At 34.2% G+C, this 14027-nt stretch overlaps 1 protein-coding gene across 1 annotated transcript; it reads left to right on the top strand.

Moving 5' to 3' along the window:
* Positions 1 to 1921: 1921 nt before the first annotated feature.
* LOC107784312 (uncharacterized) lies at positions 1922 to 3088 on the top strand. Its single transcript, XM_016605423.1, has one exon. It carries the CDS (start codon positions 1922 to 1924, stop codon positions 3086 to 3088), a length of 1167 nt encoding a protein of 388 aa, XP_016460909.1.
* The last annotated feature ends 10939 nt before the right edge of the window (positions 3089 to 14027 follow it).

Below are 14027 nucleotides of genomic sequence, written 5' to 3'. Positions count from 1 at the left end.
ATCTCACACTTTAATTACGCTTCGGACTTAAAGCTCTGATAGACCTGGAGCACTTTTTAATACTTTTCGCTTTTGACAACACTGTTATCACACATGAAAACTGGCTAATATTGACTTAATTTTTAAAATTTTGATATTTCATTTCATAAAAGTGTTGTTTAAGTAGAGGTGGCTTCACAATTTGAACTTTATGGGTTCAAATTTGAAATTCTACCATATTCTATTTGATTAAGTAATTTTAAAATCTATTATTTGTACTTATGTAATGAATTATTTTAACTCATATGCAGGTTCGAGCTAAAGTTACTAGGAAATGGTTCCCAAAGGAGGTCACCACAACTGATAAAATTTGAAACAGCAAACAGACACTAATTGAAGTTTCTTCATGACCATCTAATCAATCAATTTCATTTTTAAAGTGTTCATTAATGTCCGTTGACATTTCTTGAAACTCTTTAAAAACTTAAAGTTCATAAAGAAAATATTAATTCAATGCAAGATTTTCACATTATAGGAGAAGCCAAATTTTATGAAGTGTCAATTTATGCAGTCTTATCTTGTAGTTGAATAATACAACCGGCTGATTTTCATATTGTTCCAGGTTTAGAGTACTGGCTCCATCAAATCACATTTCAAGTTGTTGTGTAATGTAGGATCTATTTATCTAATGTTGTGGTCGAAAACTATTGAAGATATACTTAAATAAATATAGGTATACTCTCTCTAACAGCTTAAGTTTTAGATGAGATGATCACACACTTCAATATGGTATCAGCGCAAACAAAGGTCCTAGATTCGAGTCTCACCTCCATTCAATATCAAAAAGAGTTTCCACGTCTTTGGCTCATAAAAAAAATTCAAGCCCCGTACGTGAGGTGGTGTATTAAAACATAATTAAATAACTAAATATATGCATGATATTGCATATACTAGTGAAGATATCAAAAGAATGCAAGTTTCTATCGGTATCTAGAAAGATTTGTATTGCAATATTTAGTTTTCACGTGTTTAGTTGATAATAACTTTATATTAAGATATATAAATCATATTATATGGTGGTTAGGATGATTAAAAGGCCAGTATTGGACACGTAAAAAAAAAGTTTTTAGTCAACATCAGCCATATATATATATAGCTGAATTAATATAATGAAATGATTATATTTAGTAACACAAATCATAACTGAGACAAGAAAATTGTAGCAACCTCAAGAGTTATTACATTAAGTCAATAACAACACAATTATGTTTCAATTCCAAATAAGTTGGGTCGACTATATTAATATTCATTGTCATGTTTCTCAATTTAACTTTATCTCAGGTCAGCCTCTCAATAGTAATCACTATCATACAAAAATATCATATATTGTTGAGAAGAAGAAACTTCATCCTAATTATATGATTTATGGAGCTATCAAGGAGAAAGAAGAAGAAACGAAGGAGATGAAGAAGAAGAAGAAGAATAAAGCAGAGATGAAGAAGAAGAGTAAAGTGCTCCACTGAGAAGACTTCGATATAATTGATGTTGTCTGAACATCTTTTGGACACACAGCTGGGCCTACCGGGTTATTGGGCTTTTCACAATATTTAGAGTTTGGGTTATTAGTGTTGGGCCAACTGAAGATGCAGCCATTTTTTATTTTTACACATTCTTTTTATTATTGTAAATAGCATGTGAATAGTTATAGAATAACCAATAGAATAGAGATAAGTGTACAGGTGGTTATTTCTTAGATTCCTTTTGTTGTAGATAAATAGTACACTGTACAGTGCTGATTTCTTTCAATATAGAAAATACACAATATTTTCTCAAATCAGATTTCTTCATTTCTTTCATGGTATCAAAGCAGTGAGCTCGATCCAACAGTTCATCCATCAAATTTTTTTTATATCAAAATTCAATCTCAAATCAGTAGCCTAAGATGGTTGAAACAACTATAACTCCTACTGCTGAAGCAAGCAGTGTTGCCAAATTTGTAGCCTATGATGCTAATCATCCCTATCATCTCAACAGTTCTGTCTCGCCTGGAATGACCTTAGTGAACTCTGTATTTGAAGGAAGAGGATATCCAGGATGGAGAAGAACCATTCTCCTGTCTTTATCAGCCAAGAAGAAGATTGGTTTTATCAATGGAGGCTGTCGACCTCTAGATCTGAAGTCCCCAGAGTATGAGCAATGGAGTTGTGTGAATGACATGGTCATCTCTTGGATCCTAAATGCTCTTTCAAATTACATTGCAGATAGTGTGATCTACTCCAAGACTGCAAAGGACCTTTGGGAGAGTCTTGAGCAAAGATTTGGAAGATCCAATGGAGCCAAGCTATATCATCTGCAAAAGGAATTATTAGGATTAGCACAAGGAAATTGTGACATTGCAGGATACTTTACTAAAATCAAGAGATTATGGGATGAATTAGATGCCTTGAATGTTATCATATGTTGTTCTTGTGTTTGTGAAAGAAAGGCAAAGCTAACAAAATCGCTGGAAGATCAGAGATTGATTCAATTCCTAATGGGTCTAAATGACACCTATGCTCAGGCAAGAGGGAACATTCTTATGATGAATCATCTACCTAGCATGGATGTTGCTTATTCACTCCTCCTGCAAGATGAGAATCAAAGAAAAGTTTATGCTAATGCACAATTCAATTCTCAGTCAGTGTCATTCATGGTAGTAGGAGAAGACAAGCTACCTAATGCACAACTTCTAGCTGACTTTACAGCTTTCATGAGCACAGGACAAGGCAAGAATTTTCAAAGAAGCAGAAATCAAGCACAAAGAGGAGGAGGCATAGGGCCCAAGTTCAACAACACAGGGCAGAGGTTTGCTAAGCCTCAGCAGAAATTCAAAGGGAGGAAGAAGTATAATCCAAACGTGACCTGTTCTTATTGTGGAAAAACAAGATATTCTCAAAAAGACTGCTACAGGATCATTGGTTTCCCAGAAGATTTTGAGTTTACAAATCAGAAAGGGTATCAGAATCAAATCAAAGGAAATACAGTACTAATATATGAAGAACATGAAGGATCAGCAGGACAAAACAGTGAACACAACAACAATTTTGGTCAGCAACTCAGCAAGGAATAGGTAGCAGAAATGATGCAGATGTATAAGCAGGCAAAGCTAACACATGGAGGAAATAATAGGATCAATGCTAATGCAGTTGCTGGTACAATTCTAAAATATTCAAGTTCAGTATTTACTACTCTAAAATCAGACACCTAGATCATTGATTTAGGTGCCTCAGAGCACATGTGTTTTGATCCAAATTCTTTCTTGTTTTTAACTCCTCTCCCTACACCTTTAAACATCAGTTTGCCTAACTCTTTCAAGGTAATTGTTACTCATATAGGAAGTATCTCTATTCTACCTGTTCATACTCTGAACAATATACTGCATGTTCCAGAGTTCAAATACAATTTGTTATCAGTTCATAGAATTTGTCTTCAATTCAAATATGATGTATTGTTCACATCTGTTGAGTGTGTGTTGCAGGGACTTTCAATGAAGAGTCCTCAAGCTTTTGGTGAAGTTAGAGAGGGACTCTATTTATTGGAACCAAATAGTGTCAAGTCTAAGGGTGTTTTTAGTAATGATGTATTTTCAATTTCAAAAGGAAGCAATTCCATTTCAAAGTCAGTTTCCTTTTCTAGTTCAATTCAAGCTAATGTTGTTAGTGATTTTAAGCTTTGGCATGTAAGGTTGGGACACCTCCCATTTTCAGCAATAAAACATTTAGAATTTCTTCATTGTAAACCAGATTCTGCTTTTATCTGTAATGTTTGTCCTAGGGCTAAACAAACTAGAAATCCTTTTCCTGTTAGTACAATAAGGTCCAAACAAATATTTGAACTCATTCATGTTGACACATGGGGACCCTATAGGTCAAACATCTACAATGGTTTCAGATATTTTCTAACTATAGTAGATGACTATAGTAGAGGAACATGGACATTCTTGTTAAATACAAAGAGTAATGCTTTTCCTATGCTCAAAGTTTTTCTGTCTATGGTTGAAAGACAATTTGATGTAAAGGTGAAAATCATAAGGTCTGACAATGCACTAGAATTGGGAAAAGGAACACAAGAGGCAGCTTATCTTTCCTTTCAAGGAATTCTACACCAATTGTCTTGTGTAGCAACTCCTCAACAAAGTAGGATTGTTAAGAGAAAACATAGACACCTCTTAGAAACCTCAAGGGGCTTAATGTTTCAGTCTAAACTGCCTATGAAATATTGGGGGAAGTCTATCCTAACTGCTACACACCTCATTAATAGGATGCTTTCTAGTGTACTCAATGGAAAGACACCATATGAGGTTTTGTTTCAGAAAAAGCCTAAGTATGATTACTTGAGGAATTTTGGTTGTCTTTTTTATGCTTCAACACTGGCTCAAGGAAGAGAGAAATTTGATGAGAGGGCAACAACTTGTATCTTACTTGGGTATCCCCTCCATCAGAAGGGGTATAAGTTGTTGGAATTGAAAACAGGAAAGGTATTTGTGTCAAGGGATGTGAAGTTCCATGAATCACATTTCCCCTTTGTTGAAAACAAGTCTTCATACCAACCCATATTCCCAAATCCAACTCTCACCACAGAACCTACACATCCACAACCATCAGATGATCAAATCTCACCCATTCTTTTAGAGCCTTAGAATTCTGACAGTTTTTCCTCACCCTCATCTCCACATACTTGTACTCAACAGTCTCCCTCACAACAGTCTCCTAGTCCAGCCTCTTTTAAACCTATCCTAGACACATCATATCTCACCTCACCTACCCAAGCATGTCAACAGCCCACACCAGTGAGAAGATCAGGAAGGGTATCTAATCAACCAGTTTATTTGAAGGACTATGTGTGCAGCAACATCATGTTCACAGATGTAGAAGCTGCTTGTTTCAATCAACCAAGTAAACCTAGACAATACTATTTTCCTCCCTATCACCTAATAATCAACACATCATACAATCTATTTCTACACTCACTGAACCTACCACTTTTTCTCAAGCTTGTCAATATCCAGGTTGGATAGAGGCAATGGAATAAAAAATCAAGGCCCTAGAAGACAATAACACATGGGATGTGGTTGAATTGCCTAAAGGAAAAAAGCTCTACCTTACAAATGGGTATATAAGGTAAAGCACCTCTCAGATGGAATTATTGAAAGATTGAAGGCCAGACTAGTAGTCAGGGAGGATATTCAAAGAGAAGGGATAGACTATAGTGAGACTTTTTTACCAGTTGTGAAAATGACAACTATAATGTGTTTGCTCACTATAGCAGCCAAGAGAGATTGGAATGTCTCTCAATTGAATGTCAACAATGCATTCTTGCATGGAGATCTTCAGGAAGTGGTATACATGAAATTTCCCTCAAGTGTTACACCTCCTAGTCCTAAACATGTATGTCTTCTCAGAAAATTATTGTATGGTTTGAAGCAAGCTTCTAGGCAATGGTATGCCAGGCTTGCTGGAGCTTTGAGTTTTAAAGGATATTCATCATCATTAAATGATTATTCTTTATTTTTTAAATGTATAGGAAAGTTAATTTCTATTCTAGCTGTATATGTAGATGATATTTTACTTGCTGGAAATGATTTAGAAGAAATTCAGCATATCAAAGGTTTTCTCAATACTGAATTCAAGGTCAAAAATTTAGGGAACATACATTATTTTCTAGGAATGGAAATTTTGCGAGAAAAGGAATGATTCATTCTGAATCAAAGGAAATTTACCTTAGATATGCTACAGGAATTTGATGTCTCTCACTTGAAACCAGTTAGCTCTCCCCCGGATCCCTCTTCCAAGCTTGACTCTGATGATGGACGACCTTTGGAAAATCCCAGTCTTTCGTCATTTGGTTGGAAAGTTGAATTACTTAACCAATACTCGTCCAGACCTCTCGTTTGCAGTTCTCTCTCTCAGTCAGTACATGCAGAGGCCCTGTATTTCTCATTTCACTACTGCATTGAGAGTTTTGAAGTATCTGAGTGCAGATCCGGGTCAGGGTATTCTTCTTTCAGCTGCACCATCCTTTTCTCTGCTTACATTCTGCGATGCAGATTGGGCTTCTTGTAAGGAATCCAGAATATATGTCAATGGCTATTTCATCACACTTGGAGGAGTACCCATTTTCTGGAAATCAAAGAAACAAGTTTCAATATCTTTGTCATTAGGAGAGGCGGAATACAGATCTATGAGACGAGTTACAACAGAATTTACTTGGCTTGTTCGACTCCTTGAAGATCTTTCTGCACCAGTGGCTCTTCCCATTCCACTTCATTCTGATAGCAAAACAGCTATACATATCACTCGTAATCCCGCTTTTCATGAACGGACAAAACATGTGGAGATAGATTGTCATTTTGTCCGTCAACAATTCCTTTCTGGGCTAATCAGTCTGTCTTTTGTTCCTTCTAAAGATCAATTGGCGGATCTCTTCATTAAGTCACTTTCAGGGGTTTCTCATTCACAGATTTTGAGCAAGTTAGGGGTCACAAGGTTACCCTCTAACTTGAGGGGGGATGTTGAGAAGAAGAAACCACATCCTAATTATATGATTCATGGAGCTATCAAGGAGAAAGAAGAAGAAACGAAGGAGATGAAGAAGAAGAAGAAGAAGAAGAATAAAGTAGAGATGCAGAAGAAGAGTAAAATGCTCCACTGAGAAGACTTCGATATAATTGATGTTGTCTAAACATCTTTTGGACACACAGCTGGGCCTACTGGGTTATTGGGCTTTTCACAGTATTTAGAGTTTGGGTGATTAGTGTTGGGTCAGCTGAAGATGAAGCCATTTTTATTTTTACACATTCTTTTTATTATTGTAAATAGCATATGAGTAGTTATAGAATAACCAATAGAATAGAGACAAGTGTATAGGTGGTTATTTTTTAGATTTTTTTTGCTGTAGATAAATAGTACACTGTACAGTGCTGATTTCATTCAATATAGAAAATACACGATATTTTCTCAAATCAGATTTCTTCAATTCTTTCATATATCGACCTAGCAATCGACTTTGTATGTAAGACCCACAAGTCGCAACGAAAACAAAATTCTAACTATAGGCGAGCAAGTAATTCCCAGCATAGGTAAACTTTTACTTTTCAGGTATACGTTTGAAGCGTAGATAGAAAGAAAGAAAAAAAGGTAATGTACGTCCAAAATTTACTTTTTTTCTTTTCTTTTATATGTATAAATTTTCTGATGAGCTTGCACAAAGTACATGCCGTCCATTTAATTCTCACAAAGTTGTCGTATCTGAGAAATACAAGATCTAGTTCACTTTTCTTGTAAGATGTCATTAATTATTTGGTAGCTGTTACGTTGAGTTGATATCCCTGTTTTGTTGAAGGTTAGGTAGGAAAAATCTTTAAGCTTGAACATCATTCGTAGAAGTAGGTTAAAGAAAATAACAAGAAAGTCACTCTTAATTACTAAGTTCCTTTTAAAATTGTTATCTACGTTCATATTTTCAACCTTTAAATACAGCTTTTTATCCTTCCATCTCTATATTTGATGTCTTTGAATTGACTCTTTTACAGAAAGCAAAAAAATTGCAGAAATACGAGGTGGTTTTAACTTTTGACTCCATTTGCCCCATAGGAAAAACTCCCAAGGTTAAAAATTAAAAGTGTGCTTATAGGATAAGCGAGGGCAACACTTGTTAAATTTGAAATTTTGTCCGTGAGGCAAGTCCGGAGAAAAATTTAAGACCATCTACTTTGAGGGCTATTTGTACTTCACCCTATATGAATAACCTTAGAACCGCCCAAATGCGTGGAAATGACACCAGATAGTCACTTTTAAACATGTAATTTAAAATATATTCACAGTTTACAATGTATTTAAACATTAGCCAATTCGCTCAAACTTCAGGACACGACGTCCTAGAGTTTAAACCTCAAAATTCAAACTTCAGGATATCGTGTCCTAAAGTTCGAAAATTATGTCCAAAAGCTCGAATCTTATGTCCTGATTTAAATTAATAGTTCAGAAATTTGGGACACTTGGTCGTGAATTTGAAATTAGCAGCTCAAAATTTTAGGACACTAAATCCTGAATTTTCAAATTCAGGATACTTTATCATGAGATTTGGATGAATTGACTAATCTTTAAATATATTATAAATAGTAGATATATGTTAAACAGCAGGCATAAAAGTGGCTAGCGGTGCACTTTGCCCCACAAATGAATACATAAGCCCAAACAGCCCAAAACAACTATAAAGGGCTTTACCAACGAAAACTAGGGACCATACCCTATTACAAATTCAAGCTTCAAACATGGCTATTGGGTCTAAGACCTTGACATATTGGGCTATAATTCCATATCTTATTGGAATTTTTATATTTCTATGCCACATAGAAAACCTTAGTACCCTCAATATTTAAGGTTTGACTTAATTACACTTAGTATACCAAATTTCCAATTCTATACCATAATTAATTAAGGGTATAATTAATTGTACGTTTTTACTCCTTAATTAAAGGAATCTGTATATCCCAGTATCCTCACTCATCCCACGTTTCTCTCTCCTAACCCCTCAGTCCCACCCACGTTTTACCCATACCCACGTTCTTTTTACCATTTTTCATCTTCTGAAACCAAATTCTCCCTCTAAATTCACAGAAAATTGAAGAAACCCTTCAACAAAGTTGGTTCCCCATTTTACTCCAGTTGAAGTTTATCAATGAAGAACAACAAAGCTTCGAAACAAAGTCCTAAAAAATCAGCAGTAGCTAATATACCCTCATTTGATTTGGGTGTTTTATCACTAAAATCACCCAAAAAGCAAGGCAAATCTCCACATGTAATTGCAGAGACTATTCATAGTTCCTCTCCCCGACAAATCAGAGCCGAGATGAGAACCAAACAAAAACATGATATAGATGCTGGAGAAACTTCTACACCAGGTAAACAAATCAAACGAAAAGGAAAAGAGCTTTTGGTAGATGAAGACTTTGTAGAAGAGGTCCCTAATCTTCGAATAGGAAAGAAAGCAAAGGTGTCTCCTGGTTCGAAAAATCCAAAAATGAAGAAACATTCAAAAAAAATACCCTAAAATTGTTCGCAACCAATCATTGGTGAAGGTAAACATTTAGTAGTTTCATTTCTAATTTTTTAGTTTGGTTTATGATGGTAAAATCTGTGTTATACGTGTTTAAGACAAGTGTAGAGTAATTGTCGTAATTTTGAAGATTATTTATAGTTGTGATGTTCTGCCTTTATAGTTGTAGATATTTTGTAGTTATATTGTTAGGTAACTTGTACTATTTGAAGCAGAATTGTAGTTATCTTTTGTTGCTGCTTTTTGTAGAAAATGCTTTAAATTGTAGATATTATGTAATCATTTGTAGTTATGTTGTAGATAAAATTTAGATGAATGTATCTTTTTTATGCATTTTATTAATGTGAAATAATTTATTATTTGTGCAGAATGGACACTTTTTTGCCCCTCATAATGTTGATTATGGGGTGCTTAGATTCCACACTTTGTGTGATCCTAGCATTCCTAGCCAGATTAAAGAGCTTCTATCCTCAAATGGGTTGAGTCTTTTCAAAAAGACGTATTTTGGATACTTATTGTCTCTTCCCACCATATGCATGCAAAACCAAGCCATTCATCTTCTGATGAAGTATGAATTGACCAAATCCAATGCATCATATTTTTCTGTATAGTTAAAGGATGATACATTAAATTTTGGATTGAGTGAATTTGCATTAATTACTGATCTAAGATGTGTTGCCCGGGTTACTGATTTTGGTTATACTCCCACTTATGTTAGCAAAATAATGAGCAGTTATTTTTCTAACAAATTAAGAGTGGAGAAATCTTATTTGAAAGATAGTAACCACTAGATCCTGGGTAAATGATGAGGATGCGGTGAAGTTGTGCATCCTTTATCTTTAAGAATTTTTCATTTGTCCTTCGGACAAAGATCATGTTTCTTTTGTAGATCACTTTAGAATCTATTTGGTAGAATCTGGCAGTATGAGTCATACCCATGGGGTATTAAATCTTTCACCCAGATGATGGAATCTATTAGGTACAGACTAAATCCGTATGTACATTCTTATCTCATGTGGAGATACTCACTAGCATTGTAAGTATGGCTTTATGAGTGTTGCTCTACTGTTAGCATTAATCTAGCTACGAGGTGTTCTAACTTAATACCTCGCATACTAAGATGGTCAACTAGTAAGAGACAGATTTGGTTAGCTGCCTTTAAAAATAAGCTGATAAAGCCTAAGTGGATAAAGGTAAAGTTTCTTTTTTTTTTATGATTATACATTTACCTTCAAAATATCTACAATTATTCTACATTTTCTGCCTTGATCAAACTAATTTATTTTTCCTCATTCAGTTTACCAACATAGGTGAATCTGGAGAAGAGATTGCAGTGCTGAATTTGCCCGACAAAATTGAGTACAAAGTTCAAGAAGGTGAACAAACATCTGAGATTCCCAATGCTGATCCTCCTACGTTGGAACCCAAACAAATATATGGAGAAGAGGACAAAGAGTCTATTGCTAAGAAGATCATAAAATTAGAAAAAGGAATTAAGCAGGTAATATATATAAACTACAATATATGTACATTTCATAAACTGTCTACAAAATATCTACAAATTTGTAAATTCTGATATATATCTATATATAATTGCATATGTTTTTGAATGTATGTTAGGACATATTATGAAGTTAACAACTTACTATATTGTAACTTGTAGGTTGATGGAAAGTTTGAAGATTTTAGGAAAGCTGTCTTTGTAGAACTCGATAGCCTTCGAGGGTTTATAAATGAGTCTGTGCAGACTGTTTTGCAAATGATAAATAGTAGAAATGTGCAAGATGATGCAAAGGTAAGATCTGACTTTTATTTTTATAGCAAAACAATTTAGACATATGAAAAAATATATACAAACTAACATAAAACATTCGGTTTGCTGGCAGTTCAACAAAAAGACTTGAACAATCAGCATTTTCATTTCAATATTGGGGAACAAGTGCAGGCCAACACCAGCAAAACAGGTATCTACAAAATACCTACAAAGTATCTACAATTTGTGTCAGTGTATATACAACATATCTATACTTATCCACAAATTATCTACAATTTTGATACACATATGCTACAACTCTCAAGCCACCATTATCTAGTATTATTTACCATTTTTAATTATAAAACAGAGCATGTTGAAGGTGCAGTTGGTCAAGAAAATCTTCCAGCACATGGTGATTTATATACTCATTTTCAAGTTGCAGCTGATGAAGACAAAGCGGGTATGACACTGTCATTCAGAGATATTTTCTTGTTGTTTATAATTTTTAACATTCTTGTTAAGTAAGATATGAATTGTTTTACAGTGATGGAAGATATCAATGCACCGTCCCCAATTCACGGAGTTACAGTAACAGCTCAGACAGAACAAGTCATTGAGGAATATGACAATGAAAGTGCAGATGCACAGTATGTGGATATAGGTGATTCAGAAGGATCAGGAGTTGAGAAGAAGAGGGTCACACTAGATGATTTTGAGTTGCCTGACAACTTATCCCAGTTGGTTAAGTTTGGCGAGCCCATACAAGATGATGCAACACCTATGCATCCGGGGAGAACAAGGCATCCGGGAAAGCATGCCCGATCACCATTTATCCCTCTATACAGTTCTGGAGCAACAGCTCAGTTGGACCTAAAATTTTCTACCTCAAGCACCCTTTTACTACTGTTATTGGTAAAGATGTAGATCCGGAAGTTTTAGATAACTTCAACAAGTGGTTATACCACTGTAGCGACAAAGGTTCAAAGAGGTATGAATGCATAATTTGACACTTGCATTTCAACATTTATCTTTTACATATCTAATTCAATTTACAATTTTTTTGACATTTATTTGTTGTTACAGGAGGAAGGCTCCGTTTTCCATAAAGGATAACCAAATTAAGCCTTGGTTAGACCTTGGAGTGGAAAAGGTTGATAAGAAGGAATGGTTCTTTTCCCTGGCTCACCCCGGACAAGTCCTCAATAACTCGGTAAGTATCAAGGAGTCTATTCCCAAGATATGATTTGTAGATATTTTATCTTCTGTTTTGTAGTTTAGTTGTAGTTATGTTATAGATATCTATAATATATGAAGATGACTTGTAGTATAAATTGTAGATATGATGTAGATATGATTGTAAATGTTGTCTTTCATGTATCTAGTGTAATTTTATTTAGGTTTCAGATTATGTATCATATTTGAAGATTATTTATAGTATAAATTCTATATATATTTTGTGGACAGAATAGATTGTTGTTGTATTTCCTGTTTGTAGTGTAATTGTAGTTATTTTGTAGTTTATGTAGAATATTACAAGATTAATTGTAGTATAAAATGTAGATATAATGTAGACATGATTGTAGATGTTGTGTTATATGTTTGCCCAGTAACTGTAGATAAATTGTAGTTATTTTTAGATTATTTGAAGTTGACTTTGTAGTTTAAATTGTAGAGCTGTTTTTAGACATCATTGTAGATTTTTTGTTTATGTTTCGTAGTAAATTGTAGTTATAATGTAGTTTTATGTAGATTATTTGAAGTTAACTTGTTGTTTATATGCCAACTATTTTTAGTTGCAGCACATTGATGTTTTAATGTATTACTTGAGAAAAAGAGGCAAGTATGACCCCAATAACAAGACCAGGTTTACCACAACGGATTGTTTGTTCAAGACCAGGATAGAACAAATTTATGAAAAGTTCATAAATTCACCTCCACAAAAAAAGTATTCGGTTGTTAAACCCCAAGATGTTGTTGCAGAATATATTTTGGGGTATAGACTACTTGACAATGTTGCATGGGATGAAGTTGACTATGTCATCATGCCCGTCAATATTATAGAAAAATTTCATTGGGTGTTGGTCGTTTTCGACATTACAGACAGGCAACTTTATATGTATGATTCCATGGTCTCTTCATGCAACCATCAAGTTGTTGAATCCTGTGTCGAAAAGTTCTCTGTTATTATCCCTTTGTATTTTTCATGCACTGGTTTCTTCTATGGGAAGGGTAAAGACATTAACTTCAATAATACAAAGGCATACATCGAGAAACATGTTACCAACCCTCTTAACATTCAGTGGATCGTTGGAGAGATTCCACAGCAAAAAGAAGGGTCACTGTAAAAAATCTATTCTCTCTTTCTATGCATTTAATTCTTTTTTTTATTTCTAATAATTTGGTAAATATTTAAAAAAAATTGTGTTCTGCAGCGATTGTGGTGTATTTGTTGTTGCCTTTGCGGAGTATGTTAGCCTTGGAGATTTGTCAATTCCCCCAGAAGACCTTTCTGATATTGACCAACATCGTAGACACTATGGAGCGCTCCTATGGGACTATGCTACAAAGAAGCAGGAAGATGGGTCAATCAGTGAAAGTGAGGTTACATGTATACTAGCAAGGAGGAAGGGTGCACCTGCATATATGAGAAAATAAGAGTCCAGAGAAAGAAGAAGTAGTGTCATGTATATGTAATTTAGTTGATGCTAGTTTGTAGGAGAAGTATAGTACACAACATTTTGAACAATTCATTTGTATTTTTATTGTAGCAGACTTTTTGTTTTGTTAATTTCTATCCAGTATAGTACTTCACTTGAAAATAACTTGGTGGTTTTATATCCAATTGTTTAATATTTACAACACTTGTTCTTCATTATCTTAAACGTAGTTATTATGTTGTTAGAATACAATTTATCTACAAAAAAACTTCAAATTATCTACAATCTGGAAACACTGAATGTTGAGATTGTATATAATTTTATAGTTGAATATGTATGTAATCTGTAGGGAATACCTCCAGTTGTATTTAATTTCTGTATATAACTATCATTTCAAGTTGAATTAATTTTTTTTAACTTGTAGTTATATTGCAGATAATAAATATTAACTGCTATGAATAAAATATCAAAAATGGAGGTAGATACTTGACACAATACAGAAAAACATGTTAAAAAACACAGAAACAAATTAAAATTAA

Source organism: Nicotiana tabacum, chromosome 11 (genome assembly GCF_000715075.1).
Source record: "Nicotiana tabacum cultivar K326 chromosome 11, ASM71507v2, whole genome shotgun sequence".
Classification (NCBI taxonomy): Eukaryota; Viridiplantae; Streptophyta; class Magnoliopsida; order Solanales; family Solanaceae; genus Nicotiana; species Nicotiana tabacum.
Note: the sequence above shows the minus strand (reverse complement) of the source record. Positions and strands in the feature narration are given on the sequence as shown.